This window comes from Pinus tabuliformis, chromosome 5_1 (genome assembly GCF_031772625.1).
Source record: "Pinus tabuliformis cultivar Carrire ecotype Pingquan chromosome 5_1, CPIR1, whole genome shotgun sequence".
Lineage (NCBI taxonomy): Eukaryota > Viridiplantae > Streptophyta > Pinopsida > Pinales > Pinaceae > Pinus > Pinus tabuliformis.
In genome coordinates, this window is record NC_142305.1 from 593,092,296 (window position 1) to 593,115,866 (window position 23,571).

At 38.8% G+C, this 23,571-nt stretch overlaps 1 protein-coding gene and 1 non-coding gene across 4 annotated transcripts in view; one reads left to right on the plus strand and one right to left on the minus strand.

Annotated features, from left to right (window-relative positions):
* The window catches only part of DEG8 (Trypsin family protein with PDZ domain-containing protein), a 399,215-nt gene extending 381,153 nt beyond the window's left edge, over positions 1–18,062 (minus strand). The window contains exons 1-2 of one of the 3 annotated variants that reach the window (XM_089432509.1): positions 17,676–18,062; positions 120–176 (exon numbers count right to left, since the gene is read on the minus strand). In XM_089432509.1, the coding sequence (XP_089288635.1) occupies positions 120–176; positions 17,676–17,881 (263 nt within the window). In that variant the 5' untranslated portion in view covers positions 17,882–18,062. Of the gene's footprint in view, positions 1–119; positions 180–17,675 lie in introns of all 3 variants that reach the window. The other 2 variants (XM_089432508.1, XM_089432510.1) reach the window with 2 other exon arrangements.
* LOC149166262 (5.8S ribosomal RNA) lies at positions 14,238–14,390 on the plus strand. The gene has a single exon (XR_016261035.1). It is a non-coding gene; the product is annotated as a 5.8S ribosomal RNA (ribosomal RNA).
* Positions 18,063–23,571: the final 5,509 nt, after the last annotated feature.

Here is a 23,571-nt window from a genome sequence, read left to right on the forward strand (position 1 = left end):
TATTCATGCTAAGTTGACATAACATAGAGCTGAATTGGTTAAGTGCTTTAACACATATCTAGAAGATAAAAAGGCAGATGCATTTCAGATATGTTATATGGTGAAGTGTGAGCCCTTACTGCTGTAACTTGTTGGCATTGAAGTACACTTGATCAGTATTCATTTTCTTGGGCTCCCTGCTGGATGGGGTTAGATAGAAGTGAAATATTAGCTGCTGTAATTTAATATTTCAGATTCAGCTCTAAGGCTGAAATTTCACAAGAAAGATATGATAAACCTCAAGATTGAGATGAAATTTCACAATGTGCATTAATAGCCTGATTCTCAAAATTTCTACACAAACAAATAATCTTATAAACTTGAAGTCTTTTCCCTGAGCAGATAAAAATTGGTCAACATTGAGACAAACCCCTGTAGGGAGCAGGTAGCATTCTCCTTCACTTTTATAGTGGTGGTTTTCCTCTTTAGTCTTTAAAGAATGTTCTTCAGTAAATAAAAAATATCTTTGAGAATAAATGTGCATGAAAGAGTATCAATAATAAACTTCCATACATCTTTAAGCTCCAGCAATAATCACCAAATTTCTTTATATGAAAACTTAATTTTTCAAGCACACATTGCTGCTTGAGAAAGGACCACGCAGCACCAAACTCACAGAAAACAAAGGAAAGACAGAACCTGTTTACAAAATATAAATGTTTATCCTAATATATCCATACCTCTAAATGATTAAGCAAGAGAACATTTTAAAGCCTTTCACAGAAGAAAAGGACACAAAAAAAGGAGACGGGTCTTTCAAAAAGCTTTTAAAGACTTGGCCTTCATATCAAATCAGACTGAAAGAATGCACACTAGAGATCTCTACTTCACAAAGTTTAAAGACAGAAATCATAAAATCTTTAAGCAATGTATTCTTTAACAGCTTTCTGAGGGACTTCTTACAGAAATTAATAACAATAAAGATCCAAAAATTGAGACTTTTAAAAGTCTGAAACAGATGTTGCATTGAGGCATTACAAAAATATCAATGAAATAAATAAACAAAAATAAAAGCATTCACCTTTGAATGCAAGGATGGCGCTCCCACAGACCAATAATATAGAAAACCTGGAGGAAAAGGGGGAAAACAATTGGAAGTTCTACCCTCTTAATTCTTCAAAGAGATGAAAGCAAATGGACTTAAGACGGGGATCTGATGAAGCATGTGTTGGAAAATGTAACTAGGTTTGGTTTTCATTAGAGTATTTGAGTCATCATGTAATGTACTTGTCAAAAGAATAAAGAAAAGAATTTTTACTATTATTATTATGACTTATTAAAGCATGGGTTTCATGCTTGGGTCATCATGTTTGTAGATCAAAGTCCCCATTGAGGACTTCTAGGATTTATTATGAGTTAATAGAGTCATTGTACATTTAAAGAGACCCATCTTGAGCTTTTGAATCATGTAAAAAGGTTTAGTATTGAGTCAAAAATGAATAATGTTACCTCCACACCAAGTCGGCCTTAAGATGATGAAATCGGCCTCAAGGAGGGCTATTTGACCCCACCTAAAGGCTATAAATGAAGCAGTTCAAATTCCATTTGGAGGACATCAACTCAAGCAAGTTCGATATCTCTTTGAAGTTGGGAAAAAGTGCAAAATAGAGGAAGAAGGCAAAAGGAATGTGAGTTTGGTCTAGGAGAAGGAAGGAAGGAAAATCGAAGTTTTGGTGCATCTCTCTCTCTCTCTCTCTCTCTCTCTCTCTTGCCCTAGATTGGAAAATCGAAGTTCTCTTGTTGATGTCGTAGCCAGTTGTTGCATGTTGTTGTTGCTATAGGTCGAAGTTGTTGTTGTTGGATGTTGCTGCCTCAAGAAGTTGTATTGGGCCAAGATCGAAGTTTCTAAGTGAAGATCGAAGTCTTTCAGTGAAGATCGAAGTCTCCAAAGCAAGGTCGAAGTTGTTGGGTCCAAGAAAGTGTTGCTACTATTGTTGTTGCTACCAAGTCAAGTAGGATCATCTGCAAAGGAAGAAGAAGGCTGACTTGGTGTGGAGGAAAGTTTGTGTCAAGGTCTAGAGTCTTGGAATATCTCAAGAAAACTATTGAAGGAAGAATTACTGATTGGGTTTTCCCCTAGAGAGGGGTTTTGCCCTGGTTGTGTGCCTATATTTGGTGTCCATTGATTTATGTGCTATTGCTTTGGTAATTGCTTGATGAACTAAAAGAAAGAAGATATAAAGAAACCTAATAAGAAATCAAGAACATCACAAGTAATTATCAAGTATAAGAAAATATTTCTGCCTTTCTGATTTTCTAACATGGTATTAGAGCTTTGGTGAAGAAAGAAGCAAAAGGAAGTCTCAAGCACTTGATCAAGGAATCATTCAAAAGGATTATTTCAAGGAAGAAGTCTACTATATTCAAGGAAAATGTCTAACACAATCAAGGGAGAGAACAAACTTGAAGGAGCCTCAAACTACAGGTCTTGGAAGAAAAGGATTGACCTTATTCTTGAAAAGAACAAGGTACTAGACTTGGTAAAAGGAAAAGTAAAGAAGCCTACAGAAGACTCTAGTGATGCTGATAAAGTGAAGTTCAGAGAATTGGAATTAGTGGCCATGAATCTAATGGTAGAAGGAATAAAGGACAACCTTGTCCCATTCATAGCCAACATTAACCATGCTCAAGAAATGTATGAGGCTTTGTCAAAGTTATTCACTATTAAGAACATTGGTCAAGTAGCAAGCCTGAAGAATGAACTAAGGACCACAAAGATGACTAAAGAAGACATAGTGGCCTCCTTCTTTGTGAAGATAGCAAGAATCAGAGATGATATTTTGGCCATTGATGAAATTGTTCCAGACAAAGAACTTGTGATCACTACTATATTAGGATTGCCACCTACTTGGGGTGCATTTGCTGCAGGACTTAACAGTTGGAAGGAAGCTCCCACTTTTGAAGAACTATGGACTGCTTGCAGTCAAGAAGAATTAAGGATCTCATTAGTTGTCAATCCTAAAGGAGTTTCAAATGCCTACACTGCTCATCACAAAGGAAACTTCAAGAAATCGAAAGGACAGAAGAGGAAGGTAGACATGTCCAAAGTAGAATGCTATCAATGTCATAAGAAGGGTCACTATAGGAGTGACTGTCCCGACAATCCAAGAAATAAGAAGAGAGAAAGAGATCAAGCCAATGTTGCTGAAGAAGAAGACCTAAAGAAAGCCAAACCCGAAGAATCTGATATAAGGGACTTACACTACTAAGTCCTTTGCTTCTAGTCTTAGATATTCTATTTTGTATTTTTTATGTTTAGAATTTATAGGTTTTAACATGTTTTTGGAAAAAGACATTTTTCTTTTGTTTTTATAAGTTTATAGGTATCCCTCAAGCTTTGGAGGGAGCCCCCAACATCTCCCAAAGATAAGTATCTCATTTCTTTTCAATTTCTGGTTTCATGTACTTATTTAAGTTTTGTTTATATTAAATACTAATCACCATTCTCCCTCTATTGTCTTGATTAGGAAAAACATTTGCTATATCCTCAAGGAGTATAGAAGAGGGCCTCCCAAGACAAGGTTTGTCAAGAAACAAAGGTATGCCTTAAACTACAAAACATTGATTTCTTTATAATAAATGTTTATTCATTTGATAATATATTACTAACATCGTTATGTCTAGCTGTATTGAATCATAATGATTCTTGTTTTAGGAGATTCATCACTTGATAAATCTACCCTCCTCATATTCTTAATTGACTTTATAGAACCCTAGATAGGTTCTCTGGAAAACCCTAACCTAAGGGTATGATAATGTTAATGTTTGAAACCCTAAAACTGCTTAAGGTTATTGGGAAATGCTATTTGAAGTTTTTTTTGATGATGTAATGTTTGGGGTTTTGATATGATCATTTCAACCCTAACTTGTTAGGGTTGAAATGATGTTTGAAATCCCAAATCTTTGAAGTTTTGGTATAGTAGAGTTTGCTTTGTTATGTTATGAAACCCTAGACCTTTAAAGTTTGGTTGGGCCTATAAGAAAAACCTTTGATATGTAATGTAAGATCTTAGGAATGAAGCCCTAGGTTTATATATGTGTCCATGTGGTTGAAACCCTAGTTTGGTCTAGGTCGGTATATGTCTAATATGTTGCCTGACATATGTTATGCTTATGATTGATGATGAATTCCTAGATATGTGTGTTGACCTAATTATTATTGATCGTAAGTCTTAGGGTTTAATGTAAGCCCTTATCTGAGTTTGATATTCTAGGATAATGTTGTTTAGGAAATCCAGGGTTTTTGCAGCTAAATCCTTGTAGTAGTTCTCTAATATGTGTGATATGACAATCTATGAATCTATATGGTGATTGTTGAGAATTTGTTAATGGAAATCTAGGGTTTGCATCAAACCCTAGTGGATGCTAGTCATATTGTTGATTAAGTTGTGATTGGTTATATATGAAATCTAAGGTTTGTATGAAATCCTAGTAGTAAGTCTAACATATGAATTTTGAAAATTGTTAGATACTTTGTAGATCTATATTTGTTTGAATTGTTTCTAGGGTTTGCTATATGTTGTAGCAGGGTATGTCATACCATTGGAAGAAACATTGAAACCCTAGATGTAATGAAAGTCATTATAAGCCTTGATAAAGTACCCAAGGGTTTATAACAAAGTCCCTAGCAAGATGTTGAAGAGTATGTGTCTCTTGTTTGGGTATCTAATATATATAAAGTTGAAATGCTTCCGTGATTCTGATATGGCTAACTTCATGCTTTTATAGATTTGGTTGTACTTGCTATCTAAGTTGTGCAGGTACACAATCTTCAAGATGGTAAAGATGATCGAAAGAAAAGTTGATGTGATAAGTATGATGTGAATGGTAATGATAACTCTGATGAGAAGGATGGAAGCCACGAAAGATTCTCCGATGTAAAAAATGTTGAAGTTTCTAAGTCTACCAGTTACAAACCCTCCATGCACTTTACTGATTTATTCCTACCTACTTGTTCTATTACTTAACAAGTTATTTACAATGTAAATACTGAAAATAAACACTAGTGCATGCTCAACATATTATAGATCATCAACTGAAGGAAACAAAAACAAGCACACAAAATGACACCGTTATTTTTGGACCAATGTCCCCAGAAAAGCCCAATGCGGGAAAACAAGTGCAGCTAGCTAAGGGTTTTCTTTTTAAGAAATTTCAGAGTACAATCTGGGTGCCAAAACCGGCTTACCCAACAGAGAATTCCCTTGGCAATAGTACCTCTCAGTCTGAGACAAATGTCCCAGCTGAAACCCCGGATAAACCCTCCGACAACTCCTCAGCTCCAATCTGCCCCAGAAACCCCAGCATCAGCCTTTCTAGACTGCGTCAACCTCTCCCTCCCCAGTGTTGGCCCTGCATCACCCTAAACGGGTCTGCGTCAACCTCAGGAGGCCCTGCATTAGCCTTCTGGCCCTCTGCGTTAGCAACGCTGGCCTCTCTGAAGCACTGCGCAGCTCCTGGTTGCCTTTGTGTGGCCCTGCATGAGCCCTGGCTGCTACTATGTCACTCTCTCTAGCTCCTGCGCTGATCTTCCGGCACTATCTCTGCCTCTCTGTACTCAATGTCCCTCAGCTGCAACTCTGATCACTGATTCTATCTCTCTTAGCAAACCCCGCTCTAGAGAATAGAATGACTGATCATCTGGTGTGCTCTCCAAGTGACCCTCAAAACTCCTCTTATACTTTTCTCGTTTTCATATCAACGACCGAGATTAAGTCCCTAATCAATAGCTAAGATTAGATCTGGCTTAATCCATGTCTTTTGGACCATTCTAACACAATTTTATATTAATCCACATTAATATTTTAATTTCCCTAAGTTTACACTTAGGGACTCCATTAAAAATATTAATTACTTTAATATCTCCTAAACTGTTTAGAATCTGCCCAAACCCTTTCTGGGTATTGGAGATCTCATGTGCCCCAACCTCTCCACCAAATTTGCGTGGTTAGAGCACATCCGATTTACCACAAATCAACACTCCCTCTTAGCAAGGACTATGCTCTAGCAATACTCCTCAATGAGTATTACTCTGATCATCCGGCATCGGTCCCTGTGCTGATGCTAGGCCTACTGACCACCATCCTCTGCATCGTTGTATCCTTTACTGCTGTCCATGGTTCTGCCATTGCCACTGTTGCATCTGTACGACAGCTCCCTCTGCATCCGTGTTGCTGCCCATGGCTCTCCCACTGCCACTGCTGCATCTGCACTGCATCTCCTCTCATCATGTTGCATCGTGTTGCCCACTGCTGCACTACAACTCAAATACTAAGAAGTAAGTAACTAATCTCCCAACCCTGACCTCTCTGTTGGGCTAGAGACACCCGCTAATGCTGAAGCTCCCTTTGCCGCTGACAAGTGCTCCCTCTCTGACCTCTGCGCTGTTGCAACAACTACCTGCATCTCGCACCGTTGCACACCTCTCTGTGCCATACTGCACTGGTGCAACACTCCTGTGTCTCTCACACTATTGCAGCCTGCTAGCCTCGCATTGTCCCGGGAATCCTGCACTATAGCTCTCTCTGCCTCTTCATCCGCATCCGTCTCTACCCACATCAGCCAATGTTGCTACTCCTCATCGGGGCTCCCGTAGCAATGTCTAATCCAAGAGGTTGGGTACCTCGAGGATCCTACCCCCACCGCCTATAGTCCACTTGACTACAGCTCGATGTCTCCCCACTTCCGCTCAAGTGGTGCGTGTGCACTCATGGCACAGTGATCGTCTGTCTCCACTTCCTTCTCTGCCCTTGCTGGCGTTGCCTTAGTCTCGGAAGACTCTCCCTTACTCTTCTTCCTTGGACACTAGGTCGCATAATGACCCAGCTCCCCACAGTGGAAGCACTTGATCTTGGAGAGATCCTTCTTCTTCCGCTTTTCTTGCTTTCCCTCAGATGCTAGGGCAACATCTTCCTCCTCTTCCTTTTTGACTTTGATCCCCTTACTGCTGCTTCCCGCCTTTGTCTGTCGTTTGATCTCTTCTTGGCAAAGACCTACCCACATCTCATCCCAAGGTGGAAGTGTCCCTCTGCCCAGTATACTCTGGACAAATACCTCCCAGTCTTCTGAGACTGCATTCAGGGCTATCCTCACCATCAATTCCTGATCCGGCGTGGCTTCTATGGAAGTCAACTGATCTCGGATCTCATTCAGTCCTCCGAGGAAGGTGTCAATCAGTTCTCCCTTCTTCATCTGATACGACCTCATCTGATTTTCTAGTAACATCCTTCTCTGCACAGAAGTATGCTGGTACAATTTCTTTAGGGCCTCCCACATCTCATTTGTCGTTTCCTTCTCGACAATGTGTGGTACTACATGGTCCTTGACCCCGTCAAGGATGATGCTCTTGGCCCTTGCCATTGCCTCCTCGTACTTGTCGTTCTCAGTTGGGTCGACTGGGATAGCTATCGTCCTCAAGGCGAAGTGCTTGACACGATTTCTGTCAAGTACGGATAAGATTCTGGCCTTCCAGACTGCGAAGTTTGATGCTCCATCTAGTCTGTCCTGGTCTCTTACTCCGTGTAGTGCCATGATGCTCTTCTACTTCCCTCCTGGAAGTTCTCGATGTGACTCCCTCTGAGTCTCGATTTCCCTCCTGGAAGTTCTCGATGTGACTCCCTCTGAGTCCCAATTTCCCTCTTGGAAGTTCTCGATGTGACTCCCTCTGAGTCCCGATTTCCCTCCTGGAAATCCTTTTGTCGATATCGAGATGCCCCCTATTCTGATCGTATGTGCAACCACACCACTGATCCGGATTTCTCGACTAGAAACCCTCAGTAGCAACTCCCTCCTCCTTGGCCTTGCCCTCCCAGGTATTGTTCTGTCTACAGTACCTCACCAGCTCCACTCTGCAACTTTCCCACAGCCTCCTAAACCCCAGCAACCTGAAGGTGAGAGCTCCTAGGCTCTGCGCAATCCCGGCACCAACAACTCGGCCTCCTCAGCCAACTGCGTCACAGCCCTCTGGCCCTCTGCGTGGCTTTGCGTGAGCCTCCCTTTGCCTCCCTTGGCCTCTGCGCTGCCTCTTCTTGGCTCACCCTTGATGATGCAGGCACTACGTCACCCTTCCTTTCTTGTTGCTCTGCTAGGAATAGCGTTTGTCACTCGGGACAGCTGTTTTCTGCTGCTATTGCTCCGTCCGGTTGATGTCCTCAATTCTCCTATGATCTGCAACCACGCTGTGATACCATGTTGAAGTTTCTAAGTCTACCAATTAGAAACCCTCCATGCACTTTACTGATTTATTCCTACCTACTTGTTCTGTTACTTAACAAGTTATTTACAATGTAAATACTGAAAATAAACACTAGTGCATGCTCAACATATTACAGATCATCAACTGAAGGAAACAAAAGCAAGCACACAAAATGAAACCGTTATTTTTGGACCAATGTCCCCGAAAAAACCCAATGCAGGAAAACTAGTGCAGCTATCTGAGGATTTTCTTATTAAGAAATTTCAGAGTACAATCTTGGTGCCAAAACCGGCTTACCCAACAGAGAATGCCCTTGGCAGTAGTACCTCTCAATCTGAGGCAAATGTCCCGGCTGAAACCCCGAATAAACCCTCCGGCAACTCCTCAGATCCAATCTACCCCAGAAACCCCAGCATCAGCCTTTCTGGACTGCGTCGACCTCTCTCTCCCCAGCGCTGGCCTTGCATCACCCTGAATGGGTCTGTGTCAGCCTCAGGAGGCCCTGCGTCAGTGTTCTGGCCCTCTACGTCAGTGATGCTAGCCTCTCTGAAGCACTGCGCAACTCCTGGCTACCTTTGCGTGGCCCTACATGAGCCCTAGCTGCTACTGCATCACTCTCTCTGGCTCCTGCGTTGATCTCTCGGCGCTATCTCTGTACTCAATGCCCCTCAGCTGCAACTCCGATCACTGATTCTATCTCTCTTAGCAAACCCTGCTCTAGAGAATAGAATGACTGATCATCTGGTGTGCTCTCCAAGTGACCCTCAAGCCTCCTCTTATACTTTTCTCGTTGACATATCAACGGCCGAGATTAAGTCCCTAATCAACAACTAAGATTAGATTTGGCTTGATCCATGTATTTTGGACCATTCTAACACAGTTTTATATTAATCCACATTAATATTTTAATTTCCCTAAGTTTACACTTAGGGACTCCATTAAAAATATTAATTATTTTAATATCTCCTAAAATGTTTAGAATCTGCCCAAACCCTTTCTGGGTATTGGAGATCTCATGTGCCCCAATCTCTCCACCAAATTTCATGGTTAGAGCACATCCGATGCTACCACAAATCAACAAAAAAGGAGGAGTTGATCTCCCTGGGTTAAGAGGGAGCCTGGATAAAAGAGATCTCCCTGAGATTAAGAGGGAGCCTAGATAGAGGAAAGCTTCTTGGTTGAGAGGAAGGGCATATCATAGTTTTGATTGGAGAATGCATTTTGAAGGATATGTTGTTGCATGTGAAGGAAAGTGTATGATTGAGGAATCTTCTGTCAAAGATTCAGTTGGTAGCCCTACTGTGTTGAAAAGCAACATCAAGACCCCAAAGGTTTGTATTTGATTATGTACATGTGAAAGTATATTATTGATTGGGGTTGTGTTTGTACAGGTAAGTCTCTCGAAGATTTTGATAGCATGTTGGTTACCGATCAATTTGTTCGGGAGAGATTTGTTGTTATTAATCTGCTGGATCAAGGAGTGTTGAGGCTTTGTGAGTGAAGCATTGCTTGGGAGGACATCTAGCCAGCACTTTGTGTTGATGTTTAGGTCCCAAAGAAGGGAGGGGGTCGTAGAGCTCTGACTGTGGATACGCACCTAGGTCCCTGGGTTGGTGGTTAGCAAGTAAGCCTAATGATACCTAGAGAGGCTGAAAGCTTGAGTCCACCTTATTCCCACTTGGATAGGTTGCCCTGGTCAGGAATCTGGTCTGTGGCATTGTGGTGCCTAAACTGTTGAGAGACCAATGGATAGATTGCCCTGGTCAGGAATCTAGTCCATGGCATTGCGGTGCCTAAAATTCTTCATGGTTCATATAGTTGAGATCTTCCTTGTACTTGTATATAATGAATACCTCCCTAATTAAGAGAGAGTGTTGGAAAATGTAACTAGGTTTGGTGTTCATTTATGCATTTGAGTCATCATGTAATGTACTTGTCAAAAGAATAAAGAAAAGAAATTTTATTATTATTATGACTTATTAAAGCATGGGTTTCATGCTTGGGTCATCATGTTTTAGGTCAAAGTCCCCATTGAGGACTTCTAGGATTTATTCTGAGTTAATAGAGTCATTGCCCATTTAAAGAGACCCTTCTTAGGCTTTTGAATCATGTAAAAAGGTTTAGTATTGAGTCAAAAATGAATAATGTTACCTCTACACCAAGTCGGCCTTCAGATGATCAAGTCAGCCTCAAGGAGGGTTATTTGACCTCACCTAAAGGCTATAAATGAAGCAGTTCGAATTCCATTTGGAGGACATCAACTCAAACAAGTTCGATATCTCTTTGAAGCTGGGAAAAAGCACAAAATAGAAGAAGAAGGCAAAAGGGGTGTGAGTTAGGTCTAGGAGAAGGAAGGAAGGAAGGAAAATCGAAGTTTTGGTGCATCTCTCTCTCTCTCTCGTGCCCTAGATGTCGTAGCCAGTTGTTGCATGTTGTTGCTGCTATAGGTCGAAATTTGCTATTGTTGGGTGTTGCTGCCTCAGGGAGTTGTATTGGGCCAAGATCGAAGTTTCTAAGTGAAGATCGAAGTCTTTCAGTGAAGATCGAAGCCTCCAAAGCAAAGTCGAAGTTGCTAGGTCCAAGAAAGTGTTGTTACTGCTGCTACTGCTGCCAGGTCAAGTAGGATTATCTGCAAAGGAAGTAGAGGTTTGACTTGGTGTGGAGGAAAGTTTGTGTCAAGGTCTAGAGCCTTGGAATATCTCAGGAAAACTATTGAAGGAAGAATTATTGACTAGGTTTTCCCCTAGAGAGAGGTTTTGCCCTGGCTGTGTGCCTATATATGCTGTCCATCGATTTATGTGCTATTGCTTGGTAATGGCTTGATGAACTAAAAGAAAGTAGATATAATGAAACCTAATAAGAAATCAAGAACAACACAAGTAATTATCAAGTATAAGAAAATCTTTCTGCCTTTCTGATTTTCTAACAGCATGAAAAGAAAAGACTCAAAAACTTTATTGACCAAATTGCAGGGGAAAATACCTAGGATCTAAACTATTTTTCTGTTGAAGAAACCTTCATATACAATCTCCAAGTGAACTGTAAGTACGTAGGAATACCCTAACTGCCTCAACTAATTTCCAAAATTATGTAACTTTAGCAGTGAACGTGGTTAACCCATTCTTCAATTATTCACGAAGGGGACCTGCCATCATTTCCTCTTTTGCCTTCAACGAAAATATTTCATCCTCAAAGGCTGTCAATTTGGTCTTTACTTGTTGAGATGTGCTTTACATTGTCAATCACAAAATCTGTCAGCACTTTTTCAATTTCCACCTCAAAGAAACGCATAAGACTATCAAATTCTGCACTTAATGCAACTTTGGCTAAACTCAGCTTGGCTTTGAATTCCTGTTAAGTACATATCCTATTATCTTAAATGAGAGCTAGTTCTTCCAAACTTTTCATAATAGCAATTGCTTTGAAAAAGACCTGAGATCTGATATGTTCAATATCATCTCAAGTTTCAATTATTTGCTGAAAAATATCCATCCTACCATACCAACCTCTTCTTATTTCCATTAGTATGTTGTTAGAGGAAAAAATTTCTGTATGTTTTTTATAATCATTCATGGTCTTCAATTTCCTAATAAATGTTTCTACAAAAATCTTATTAAAACCAGTATCTTTTGGAAGTTAGTATTGAAACATTCTTTAAGAGCAAGAATCTTACTAGAAAGAGTAGAAGTTTTATTAGCTATTTACCACCAGTCAAAATAAAACCATTCCATCTTCTACAATGCTTTCCACAATTTTCCTAACTAACTCCTGATAATAATTCTTGGATTGTCGTTGCTTTAGTAAACCTTTTGGAGAATCTTATTGAATATCCTCGGGTGATTTAACATTAAGAGGTTGTGCGAACAAGGGATCGAGGTCCAACACAATTTCCATCTCAAAAATTATCTTCTTTAACCTTTCAAGTTCTTCCTCTTGCTCATCAGCAGTATGTTCTAACATCTTCCTTGTGGCCTCATGCATTTTTACTAGAACCAAAGGTCCTGAAACTTTTAGTATCAAAGGTAGCATCATGGTCTTCCAAGAGTTTCTGTTCATTTGATCTTTACCTTAGCCATGCGAAGCCCCTATTGACCTTCTTTTCATAACTTTTATAATGCAAAGTAACAAAAACAAGAAACTCCTACCATATAGTTTTGTTTCCAATATTTTCAAAATGGGCAATTGGCCATGCAGGGAATTTGTTTGAATCATCAAAAATTTCTCTGTCACAAATATGATCAATTTTCTCTTCAGTGTGTCCCCTAGATGATGATTCCTCATCACTTACTAATCTTTTCATTTTTGGGGGTGTAGGAATTGCATGCTTTATACTTCTTTTGGATTTATTAGGATCTTCACCTTCTCTATAAGTCTAATTTCATATTTTTCTACTTACACTTTCAAATGAAGCAATAACACTCTTTTGAGTTGAAGCTTTTGCATGCTTAGAAAGATTAACAACCCCCCTTCTTGTACTATGTCTCAATTTACCTCTTAACATACCCTCGAGGCATTGTTTCACAGAGACCATGTACTTTTGGTTATCATGAAGAACCCTTTTCCATTTTTCCTTTGACTGTGTACTTGCATTCAAACTCATCAAGATATGAGTATCCTCATGAAGATTCAGATCTTCATTTGACTAGTAGGCCAGAGTTATGTGTGAGTGTCTTGTCAACATCCTTGTTTTCAATACTTCCATACATCCTTCACAATATTTTGTAAACAGATTCTTTATTTGTAAGCCACTCTGAACACTATCTAGAAGCTTCTACTATGAAGCAATCACACACAGACTTGGGAAGGTAATAAGACTTCCCCTCAAACTGTACATTCTAACATAACTGCATCCATCTTAAATAGAAATACTCATATTTTCCTAACGTGAAACCCTAGCTTCTTGTGTTGAGAATTCAAGTTCTCCCCTATCACCACTTCTCTAAGCCTTCTTGCTTTTGGCCCCTTGGATTTACGGAGAAAAGGTGGGATTGTTGTGGATTGGTGTTCAGGAAGGAAGAAAAGCAGTGCGAGTTCCGAGGGTGGCCACCCTAGTCCTTCTCGATCGTCGTCCCCGGCAGTTCCCCCCCCCCCTTTTGTGAAGAAACGGGGGTGGGGAAGCTTGTTCTTTGTTTGAGCCTCCCCCTGTGAGCCGGTAGACGCGTTTGATATCTCTCTTTCTTTCATGTTGTTTTCTTCCCTTCTTCCTTTCGGCCCTTAGCTTTACAGGGAAAAGGTTGGATTGTTGTGGATTGGTGTTCGGGAAGGACGAAAAGCAGTGTGAGTTCCCAGGGTGGCCACCCTAGTCCTTCTCGATCGTCGTCCCCTGCAGTTCCCCCCTTTTTGTGAAGGCACGGGGTTGGGGAAGCTTGTTCTCTATTTGAAGCCTTCCCTTGTGAGTCGGTAGCCACAGTTGATATATCCCTTTCTCTCTTGTTGTTTTCTTCCCTTCTTCCTCGTGGCCCCTAGCGTTACGGATAAAAGGTGGGATTGTTGTGGATTGGTGTTCCGGAAGGACGAAACGTAGTGCGAGCTCCCGGGGTGGCCACCCTAGTCCTTCTCGATCGTCGTCCCCTTCAATTCCCCCCTTTTGCCGAAGGCACGGGGCTTGGGAGGCTTGTGCTTTGTTTGAGCCAGTAGCCACGTTTGATCTCTATTTCTCTCACCTTGTTTTATACCCTTTTCTTCCTTTCGGTCCCTAGCTTTACGGAGAAAAGGGGGAATTGTTGTGGGCTGGTGTCGGGGAAGGGCTAAAAGCAGTGCGAGCTCCCGGGGTGGCCACCCTAGTCCTTCTCGATCGTTGTTCCACGCATTTCCCCCCTTTTTGCGAGGGCGTGGGGCTGGGGGAGATTGTCCTCTGTTCGAGCCTCCCCCTGTGAGGGGGTTAGACACCTTTATTTCTCTTTCTCTCATGAGTTTTTCCTCCTTTTGCCCCTTGGCCTTACATTTGTCGTGGGGGGTTCCCCTATTTAGTTTTGTGGCCGATTTTTCGGTAATACGTGGAAACGACTCTCGGCAACGATATCTCGGCTCTTGTTACGATGAAGAACGTAGCGAAATGCGATACTTAGTGTGAATTGCAGAATCCCGTGAATCATCGAGTTTTTGAACGCAATTTGCGCCCGAGGCCTCAGTCGAGGGCACGTCTGTCTGGGCGTCGCATCCCATTCAAACGCGCTCCCTGCAATATGCTAGGGAGCAGCGGAGCTGGTCGTCCGTGCCCCATGCGGTGCGGTCGGTTGAAATACCTCAAGCGATGTTTCGTGGCGTGCGTCCAAAGGACTAGGTTGAAATACCTCAAGCGATGTTTCGTGGCGTGCGTCCAAAGGACTAGGTACCAAGACTTTGTGCGTCCAAAGGACTAGGTACCAAGACTTTGTGCGTCCAAAGGACTAGGCACCAAGACTTTGTGCGTCCAAAGGACTAGGTACCAAAATTGCACTATCTCAGGATTTATGTCACCCTGACATATCAATTTTTCAAAGGCATTGCAAAACACCAAGGCAAAAACCAAGTATCAAGACTTGTAGAATCTCTTGGTTCTTTTGAATTCAAACAGTTGGCAAGAAATCTCGTTTGAGATGACTTCCCCTCATTCAAATTTTTTCTTTTTATACAAAGCATAGTAAATGGCATAAACAACATACCAATGTAGATTCTTGCCCAACCAATCGAGCAAAGAGCCATGCCAATTCCCTGTACAGGTCTACCAACTTAGCAATATTAATCTAGTATCCTTTTGAAACCTCTGGCTTAGGTTGAGAAAGCCAATTATTCATATACCAAAGCCACCACAATGTGATTCCAGAAAAGAGATGGCCTCGAACATCTTAAAAACCTTCATTTGCTCTAGACACTGGAACATTCTCCTGAACGTAGATGGTGTAAATGAAATAAGTGCTTGGCCTTTCTCGTCTAACGTCGCCAAACAATGCTTAGAGTCAAACCTCTTGGCACACCAAATTCCAACTTCTTGGAAGTTGGAGACCTATGCCATACATCCAACATTCAGTAAAACTGATACTCACGCCTTATTCTCAATTTATTCTTCCTTTTGTAGCTTTGAGCACCATTTGAATGAAACAGACCAATGAGAAGCCATGTCATCTGAAGCCAACAAACTGCCAGTATCACCAACAAAGGGTTCACCCTTCTTCCTAGGCATCTTCTTTCTCGTTACGCTTTTCTTACCAGTAGTGCAAATCCAAAGTTTTAACCAAATCTTCATGTCCTTAGAAGGATCATAACACTAGCTAAAATCACCAAAAATCCACGCATATGATTAGATTTTGCCATAATGTATATTTTATTGTCACTTTATTCTTACCATACTCTCTTTACCAACCACACCACATGCCATCCTATGGTGCATCCGTCTGGACATCCGAGCCCCTTAACACTGATGAGGGGGCAGGTAGAAGGCGGTATGAATGAAGAAGTGGAGTGGACAGGCCTCCTCACTTCACGTACAGCAGTAAATGCGAAATTCGAAGATACAAAGGAAGTGAATAAAAGAGCCTTCTTCTTCCACATGCTGAAGGCGATGCATAGGGCGAAGAAGGGCAAAGGTGCGGGGAAAGAATAGAGGAAGGGTTCGCATGCATGACATCTCTGTATCACCAACAATGTAGAGTGTGGAGCATAGAGCTGGAATGTGGAAGACCTTAACAACTTTGCTTTCTGTTTCCTACTTAAACAATTTTTTGATGCCTCGTTTATAAGATGAAAATCTTTGGAACATTCTAAGGGATTTCTTCAATAGCTCATCCAAATTTTTTATGCTTGTAATATGGAAATCTTTGGAGCAATGTAAGGGATTTCTTCAATAGCTCATGGTCTCAAGGGTATTTTCAGAGAACATTAGGCAGTCAATGCAATTTTTTAGAAGGACATGAGGCATCAATAATGGGTTTACGGTGGGATTACACTAACTTAGCAACAACACCAAAAGAACTTGGGCTAAGGATATATGATAAAATTTAACCTATATAATTGAGGTTATATGATGTGGATAGATAAAGTCGATGTCCCCACACATATGCACAAATATAACAAGTCTAGCGAACTAAAGGAGACATTAAACAAAAACAATTCATTCAAATATTTTCTTGAGAGGTAGAGTAGCAAATATGTTTTCGTCTCAATGTAATATGGTCTTTACTGTGTTTTGTCAACACCAGCAGCGAACATAATTTTAATTATCGTGGTCTATTTGCTTATGATTTATCATTTCACTCATAGAGATCCAATGATCCAAAATACTCTCCACATATCATCCTCCCCAGAATGATCCAACAAAACGCTCAAAATCCGGGAGGTTGAATGGTAAGAGATTGTTACTCTGCCTCCGTGTAACCTGAAGAGACCGTAAGTCCTACCCATATCAGTATTGACTCATTGGACAGCCATGCCCTACCCCAGTCATAAATAAATAAATAAAACTCTATGAATCAAGTAAGAACGTATTATCCAGACCCATTGGGCTAGGCTGAATGGTGTACATCCACATTGAAAGGATTTGTCAATCAATATAGCTACCCAGTCTAAGTTTGAAACTCAGTTTACTTGTTTAGCAGGTCTGTTTAGTTTTCTTTAGTAACAAGTGGCAGGTCTACCAATTCGGACCAGTTTGAAACTCAGTTTACTTGTTTAGCAAACCTGTTTAGTTTTCTTAGTGACAAGTGGCAGTCTACCAATTCTCCCCGGCTTTTCCAGGTCTACTACGATTCTTGCCTCGAGGGATAGCTCAACGCCATCCTCCTCATCCTTAGGCGACGGCATCGAGGGGCATTGAAGCCCCCTTTTGTGTACTCTCATGCGAGGCATTCTTCCCATGGTTTTGGTTTTGTCCTTTCTTTAAGAAGTGCCTTCGGCGATATGGCATTTTCGTGCCGAAATGTGGTCCTTCCTCTTGGCTTGGCCAATAGCACTACCTCACTCTAGCCTGACCCCTACAAGCTATCGACCCTGCTTGCCTCCTCGATTTCTGGAGAGAAAAAAAATTAAAAAATAGCAATAAATAAATAATACATATATGAAAATTAATTCATTATATTATCCAGTAGGGGTTCAAGTGATTGGCTATCCTCTTTTTGTCCACGATATCCATTTGTGCTAATGGTATGGAGATGCATTCGTCCATGACTTTAATTTATAGCCCTCGCAGGTAAGGAGAGCTTCCATTATGATGATTGTCTAAGGATTTTTTTGAAATGAATGTTTTCAAAATTGATTAGAAGAAGCGGTCCTACAGACCCCGTAGAATTCAACCCACATTAAAACTTAAACATAAATATAAATATAAACACACACAATATATCAAGTTGCATTAATATGTGCACCATTTTTCCCATGAATCCGATTCAGATATCAACACTTCTATTGTAATCAATGCTCTAAATTGAAGGTAAAACAACCTGTGCAAGTTCAAAATATGAAAACCAACCTGTGAAAAGAATTCGACTGTGAAGCACCCTCGTTGTCGGAATTTAGGGAGTGAATACTTTCAGAGTCTCGAAATGCACGGAGTCCCCTGGAAACGAGCTCCCTTCGGGTGCAATTGGAGATGCTGGGCAGAGAGCGGGAAGGGTACAGTGAACCAAACAATTGCAACGGTCGAGAAAACGATTGTGTGGATGATGGAATCTCCATTGGCACTACAGAGTTCAAATGATGACTGAATGAGAATGCAAATTCTATTGATGATAAGGTTATGCAAGCTGTGGTTAAAATAATGTCGCACTAAACTGAAAAGTGAATGATGTATCATGCTTGCTGTAGGAATGGTGCATGCCAATAGCAAGAGATAACGAAAATTAACCACCGATCATAATTTAGGTTCGTTTGTTTGGGCTGTAAGACTATGGTGAGTCGTAGTTCTTTATTGGCATGAGATAACGAAAATTAACCACCGATCATAATTCAGGTTCGTTGGTTTGGGTTGTAAGACTATGGTGAGTCGTAGTTATTTTAAAGGGACGATGTCACTTGTTATCGTATGATAGTGAGGGTAGAAATCATAAAGAGTAATTGAAATGAAAAAGGTTGAATACGCTGAATTCTTTTTTTTATGAAAGTTTAATTGCTTTTTGGTGTTGATAATAGTGGAAATTTTATGTTGCCTTGGTAATTGTAGGTTGGATATAATTTCTTTCTTTCTTCTTCTCTAAGGGAAGGTTAATTGCGTATAATAGTGGTAATTTTATGTTGCCGTGGTAATTGTATGTTGGTTATATTATAATAGCATATGGGGATTACCAAATTTGTGTATGAGAGACCCTTTTGTTTGTGGGGCAGATGAAGAAGCAATTTGTCCCATAGGGTATCTTGTTTATATTATAATAGCATATGGGGATTACCAAATTGGTGTATGAGAGACCCCCTTGTTTGTGGGGCAGATGAAGAAGCAATATGTCTCATAAGGTATCTTTAGCCTCGTGGACGTTAAAATAATTTCTTTATTTCTTCTTCTTTATGGAATGTTAATTGCTCCTTTGTGTTGATAATAGTAGTAATTTTATGTTGTCGTGGTAATTGTATGTTGTTTGTGGGGCAAGGGACCCACCTCCGCGCAACAATTTGATTGTTAAGTCTACGAAGGCATACATACTCTACCCCCTCTGGTTTTGAAACTATGACCTCTTAAGAGGAAACACATGCTCTTAACCATTAGGCTCACTCAAGTTGTATACAATATAAAGAAATAACATCCAATAGTGTATGAATATCATATAATATAAAGAAATATTTGTTTTATGAATAATATGGGATAGTGTATGAATATCATATAATATTTAAAGAAATGTTTATTAAAATAAGAAAAATAATTGTATGTTCGTTATATTACAATAGTATATGGGATTGTAATAACATGGTTTATGAATAATACGAGATAGTGTAAGTGTGGATGGATATCGTATAATATATGAAGAAATTTTTATTAAAATACGAAAAAATAATTAAGGAAGAGAAACTAAGATATAAGATTTGAAAAAATGATTAGATTTATTAAAAAGTGTAAAGATTAATTAAAAAATAATTGACATATTTAAATTTAATCTTGTAAAGAATAAAAGTAATGAAATATAATTATAATAATTATTTTTAATATTTTATATGAATAATAATTACGAGTTGAAGAGAATTTATAAGGTAATCATACATGTGATAATGGGAAAGGTAATAATCTATAAAAATAGATATTTTAGATAAGGCATTTCACCTTTTAAGGTCAAACTATGGGTTATAAGCAATCATATATGTTAATGTTATGGATCATTATTATCGTGTTGGTATCTAGACATTCTTTTCCATTATAGAAATGTCAATGTAAATGAAGTGTTAGTAGTGAGTATAAAATTTCTCTTAAGCGAAGGATTACTAGACCAAGTCATTGTAAAAAGTAGTAATTTTGATGGGTATGTATATAAGCCATTTAAAGGAAGCTTACTAAAAAAGAAATATCTCACAACGGAAAATGCAAAAAGAAACAAATCCATGGGTTGAAAATGTTATGAAATGAACACTCAAATTTTTGCTCTAGGTTATAAAGCAAAGCAGCTAAAGTTTAAAGCATTGATAAATGTTAATATCCCTCCTCAAATGGAAGTAAAGTGGATAAGGATAGAGTCATGTCAAAGAAGCCAACCATTCCTTTACAAGTTGGTCATGTCTAGAAATCCATGGGGGGTGAACTTCTTTGTAGCACATGGAGACATCACACAAAAGGAAATAGAGGTGCCAACTAAAAATAAAAACCCAAACTTCCTCCAATGATGACCTTGTATAAAATAAAAAGGAACCTCGCTGCTCCAAAAACCTCACAACACCACCAAAATGCTAAGAATCCTCAAATTTCCAAGGTCTAATAAACTAGGTGGCCCAAAACCAAAGAGAGGCAAGAGACCATACCCCTAGAAGAAAGGATCAAGAACATCAAAATACAATTGCTTACTAAAAATGTATCCCATACAAGTAAAGTGGTGAATGCCAAATACAGGCTAAGGGTGTAAAACCACATAAGAATGAAGTACATAAAGGGTATGTAATAGCCAATTATGACCACTGCACACAAGACATGTCAAGAAGCTAAAACCATAAAACAAAAATTTAACAGAACCATATAGAGGTTGATTAAGATTCTTACCAAATGATACTTGATGAATTTGTATTGCTCCCAATGGTATTTCTTACTTTCATGGCATTGTTTGGTTCTTTCTTGCATAAATTCATTATACCATTGATCTGTAAACTATCGTGGATATTCCACTAGATAGTTCGTCACAATAAATTTGATAAAATTATACTTAAAAAACCAAGATCTACATTACTACAGTCTTATTTCTCTTTAGCTTTATAGATTTGTGGATTACTGGAAAGTGAATGGTATATCATGTGTGCAGTAGGAATGGTGCATGACAATAGCAAGGTATAACGAAAACTAACCATTGATCATAATTTAGGTTCGTTGGTTTGGGTTGTAAGACTATGGTGAGCCATAGTTCTTGTCTAAAGGGAGGATGTCACTTGATATTGCATGATAGTGAGGGTACAAATGATAAAGATCATTTGAAACAATAGGAAAGTTGAAATTATTTATGGAAGGTTGATTACTCCTTCGTGTTGATAATAGGGTTAATTTTATGTTGCGGTGGTAATTGTATGTTGGTTATATTATAATAACATATGGGGATTGTGATAAGAGGGTTTATGAATAATATCGAATAGTGTATGAATATCATGTATATATAAAGAAATGTTTACTAAAATAAGAAAAACAATTGTATGTTGGTTATATTATAATAGTATATGGGGATTGTAATAACATGGTTTATGAATAATATGGGATAGTGTAATTGTGGATGAATATCATATAATATATAGAGAAAAAATTATTTAAATAAGAAAAAAATTAAGAAAGAGAAATTAAGATATAAGATTTGAAAAAGAGGGGGAGGTTTACAAAAAAGTGCAAAGGTTAATTAAAAAATAATTGATATTTTTAAATACTTAAATTTAATCTTTTTAAAGAATAAAAGTAATAAAATATAATTATAATAATGATTTTTAATATTTTATATGAATAATCATTATGAGTTGAAGAGGACTTATAAGGTAATCATAAATGGGATAATGGGAGAGGTAATAATCTATAAAATTAGATATTTTAGATAAAGCATTTCACCTTTTAAGGTCAAACGATGGGTTATAAGCAATCATATATGTAAAGGTTATGGACCATTATGATCATGTTGGTATCTAGACATTCTTTTCCATTATAGAATGTCAACGTAAAGGAAGTGTTAATAGTGAGTATAACAGTTGTCTTAAGCAAAGGATTACTAGACCAAGTCATCGTAAAAAGTAGTAATTTGATGGGGATGCATATAATTTAAAGAAGGCTTCTTTAAAAAGAAATATCTCATAGTGGAAAATGCATAAAGAAACAAATCCATGGGTTGAAAATGTTATGAAATGAACACTCAAATTTTGTTCCAAGTTATAAAGCAAAGCAGCTAAAGTTTAAAGCATTGATAATTGTTGATGTCCCTCCCTCGAAGGGAAGTAAAGTGGATATGGATAGAGTCATTTCAAAGAAGACACCATTCCTTTACAAGATGGTCATGTCTAGAAATCTATGGGGGTTGAAGAGGTGTTATGAATCAAACAATTTAGACCAAGAAAGGATCTACCCCCTTTGTCCATTCCAAAATATGCATTGCAATAGGTTGTATTTGGATCCTTCATCAACCTTAAATCAATGGATTGAATTAAAATAAATAAAAAAGAAAACAAAAAATTACGTTAGTGTTAAAGATCTATGACCGAGAAAAGCATAAGAGGATGCATAGCTTTACAAGTTGAAGAAGGGAGGTCACAATATGGCTTCAGTTGATCTTTGAAGCAAATAGGTCAGCATATGGTCCTCAGTTCTTAGAAGAGATCTACCCCCTTTGTCCATTCCAAAATATGCATTGCAATAGGTTGTATTTGGATCCTTCATCAACCTTAAATCAATGGATTGAATTAAAATAAATAAAAAAGAAAACAAAAAATTATGTTACTGTTAAAGATCTATGACCGAGAAAAGCATAAGAGGATGCATAGCTTTACAAGTTGAAGAAGGGAGGTCACAATATGGCTTCAATTGATCATTGAAGAAAATAGGTCAGCATATGGTCCTCGGATCTTAGAAGAATAAGTGGCAAGGAGAGAAAATTGTTTACATGGACAATTAGGAGATAGAGAAGAGAATTTGGGGTGATTCATTTCGACAAACATTATCTTGCAAAAAATATATCCAAACAACTACAAATCCATATTTATATAGTTATGTAAGCTCATTCAAACTTAGGTATCTCTATCTAAATTTTTTCACAAGGTCAAAATTTTCAAGATTTCATTCTAACTCTCCATAAGTAAATATTTCATTGATATTGACCACAAAAATGTTTGAAAATTGCATTTTTTGTTTAATTCAGAACCTAGTAATATGGAAAAAGGGATATCTGTGAGCATCTTCATTTCCCTTGATGTGTGTATCACTGTGCTTTAGGTATACACCAAGACAATCGCATATCACACAGTTCAAAGTTTTGTTATATGCATGTGCTTTAGGTATATCGCATAGTTCAAAGTTCTGTTATATGTATTACCCTGGCTCCGCCAATTACAATATATATTCTGGATGCGAAATAGTTATACTACAGTTGATAGTTTCGTTGGGTCCATCATTTATCGCAATCGCATGTCGCCCACACTGAGTTCACAAACCATAAAACCCATGGATTCTCGCTGATTATGATTTGCGATGGAGCTGTCGGTGCCGATAGCTTATGGCCACCGCGCAACAAAATTTTCGCCCAATTAGCACTTTTTGGAGCGAAATTAGAGGATCATGCTGGATTTGGAGCAATTTGTGGAGCAAATAGTGGGCTAACTAGGAGAGATCATAACTTTTTCAGTTTTTGACCAAATTAGAGGCAAAAAGAGGCTAGATAGTCATTTTTTTAGATTTTGGACTCATTGGAGCAAGTTTCAGAAGCATTTGAGCATTGTAAACAGATCTTTTTACACTTTTGAGCATAATAGAGAGGCCCAAGCCATTGGAAGCTGGACCAAGGAGACGTAGCCCAAGAAGGGTGAACTCCTTTATCATGTCCCTGTTGTAATGTGTTTTTAATGATGTTATGTACATGTTTATGCTATTGTTCAATCTCTTATTTATGGTAAATTGCTCATAAAATTAACATAATAACTCATCATTTCACTTGCAAAAATTCATGAATCCTTAAGCACAATGAAAGCATTTTGTTTCTAACCTGAGGAGGATCTTAGCCCAA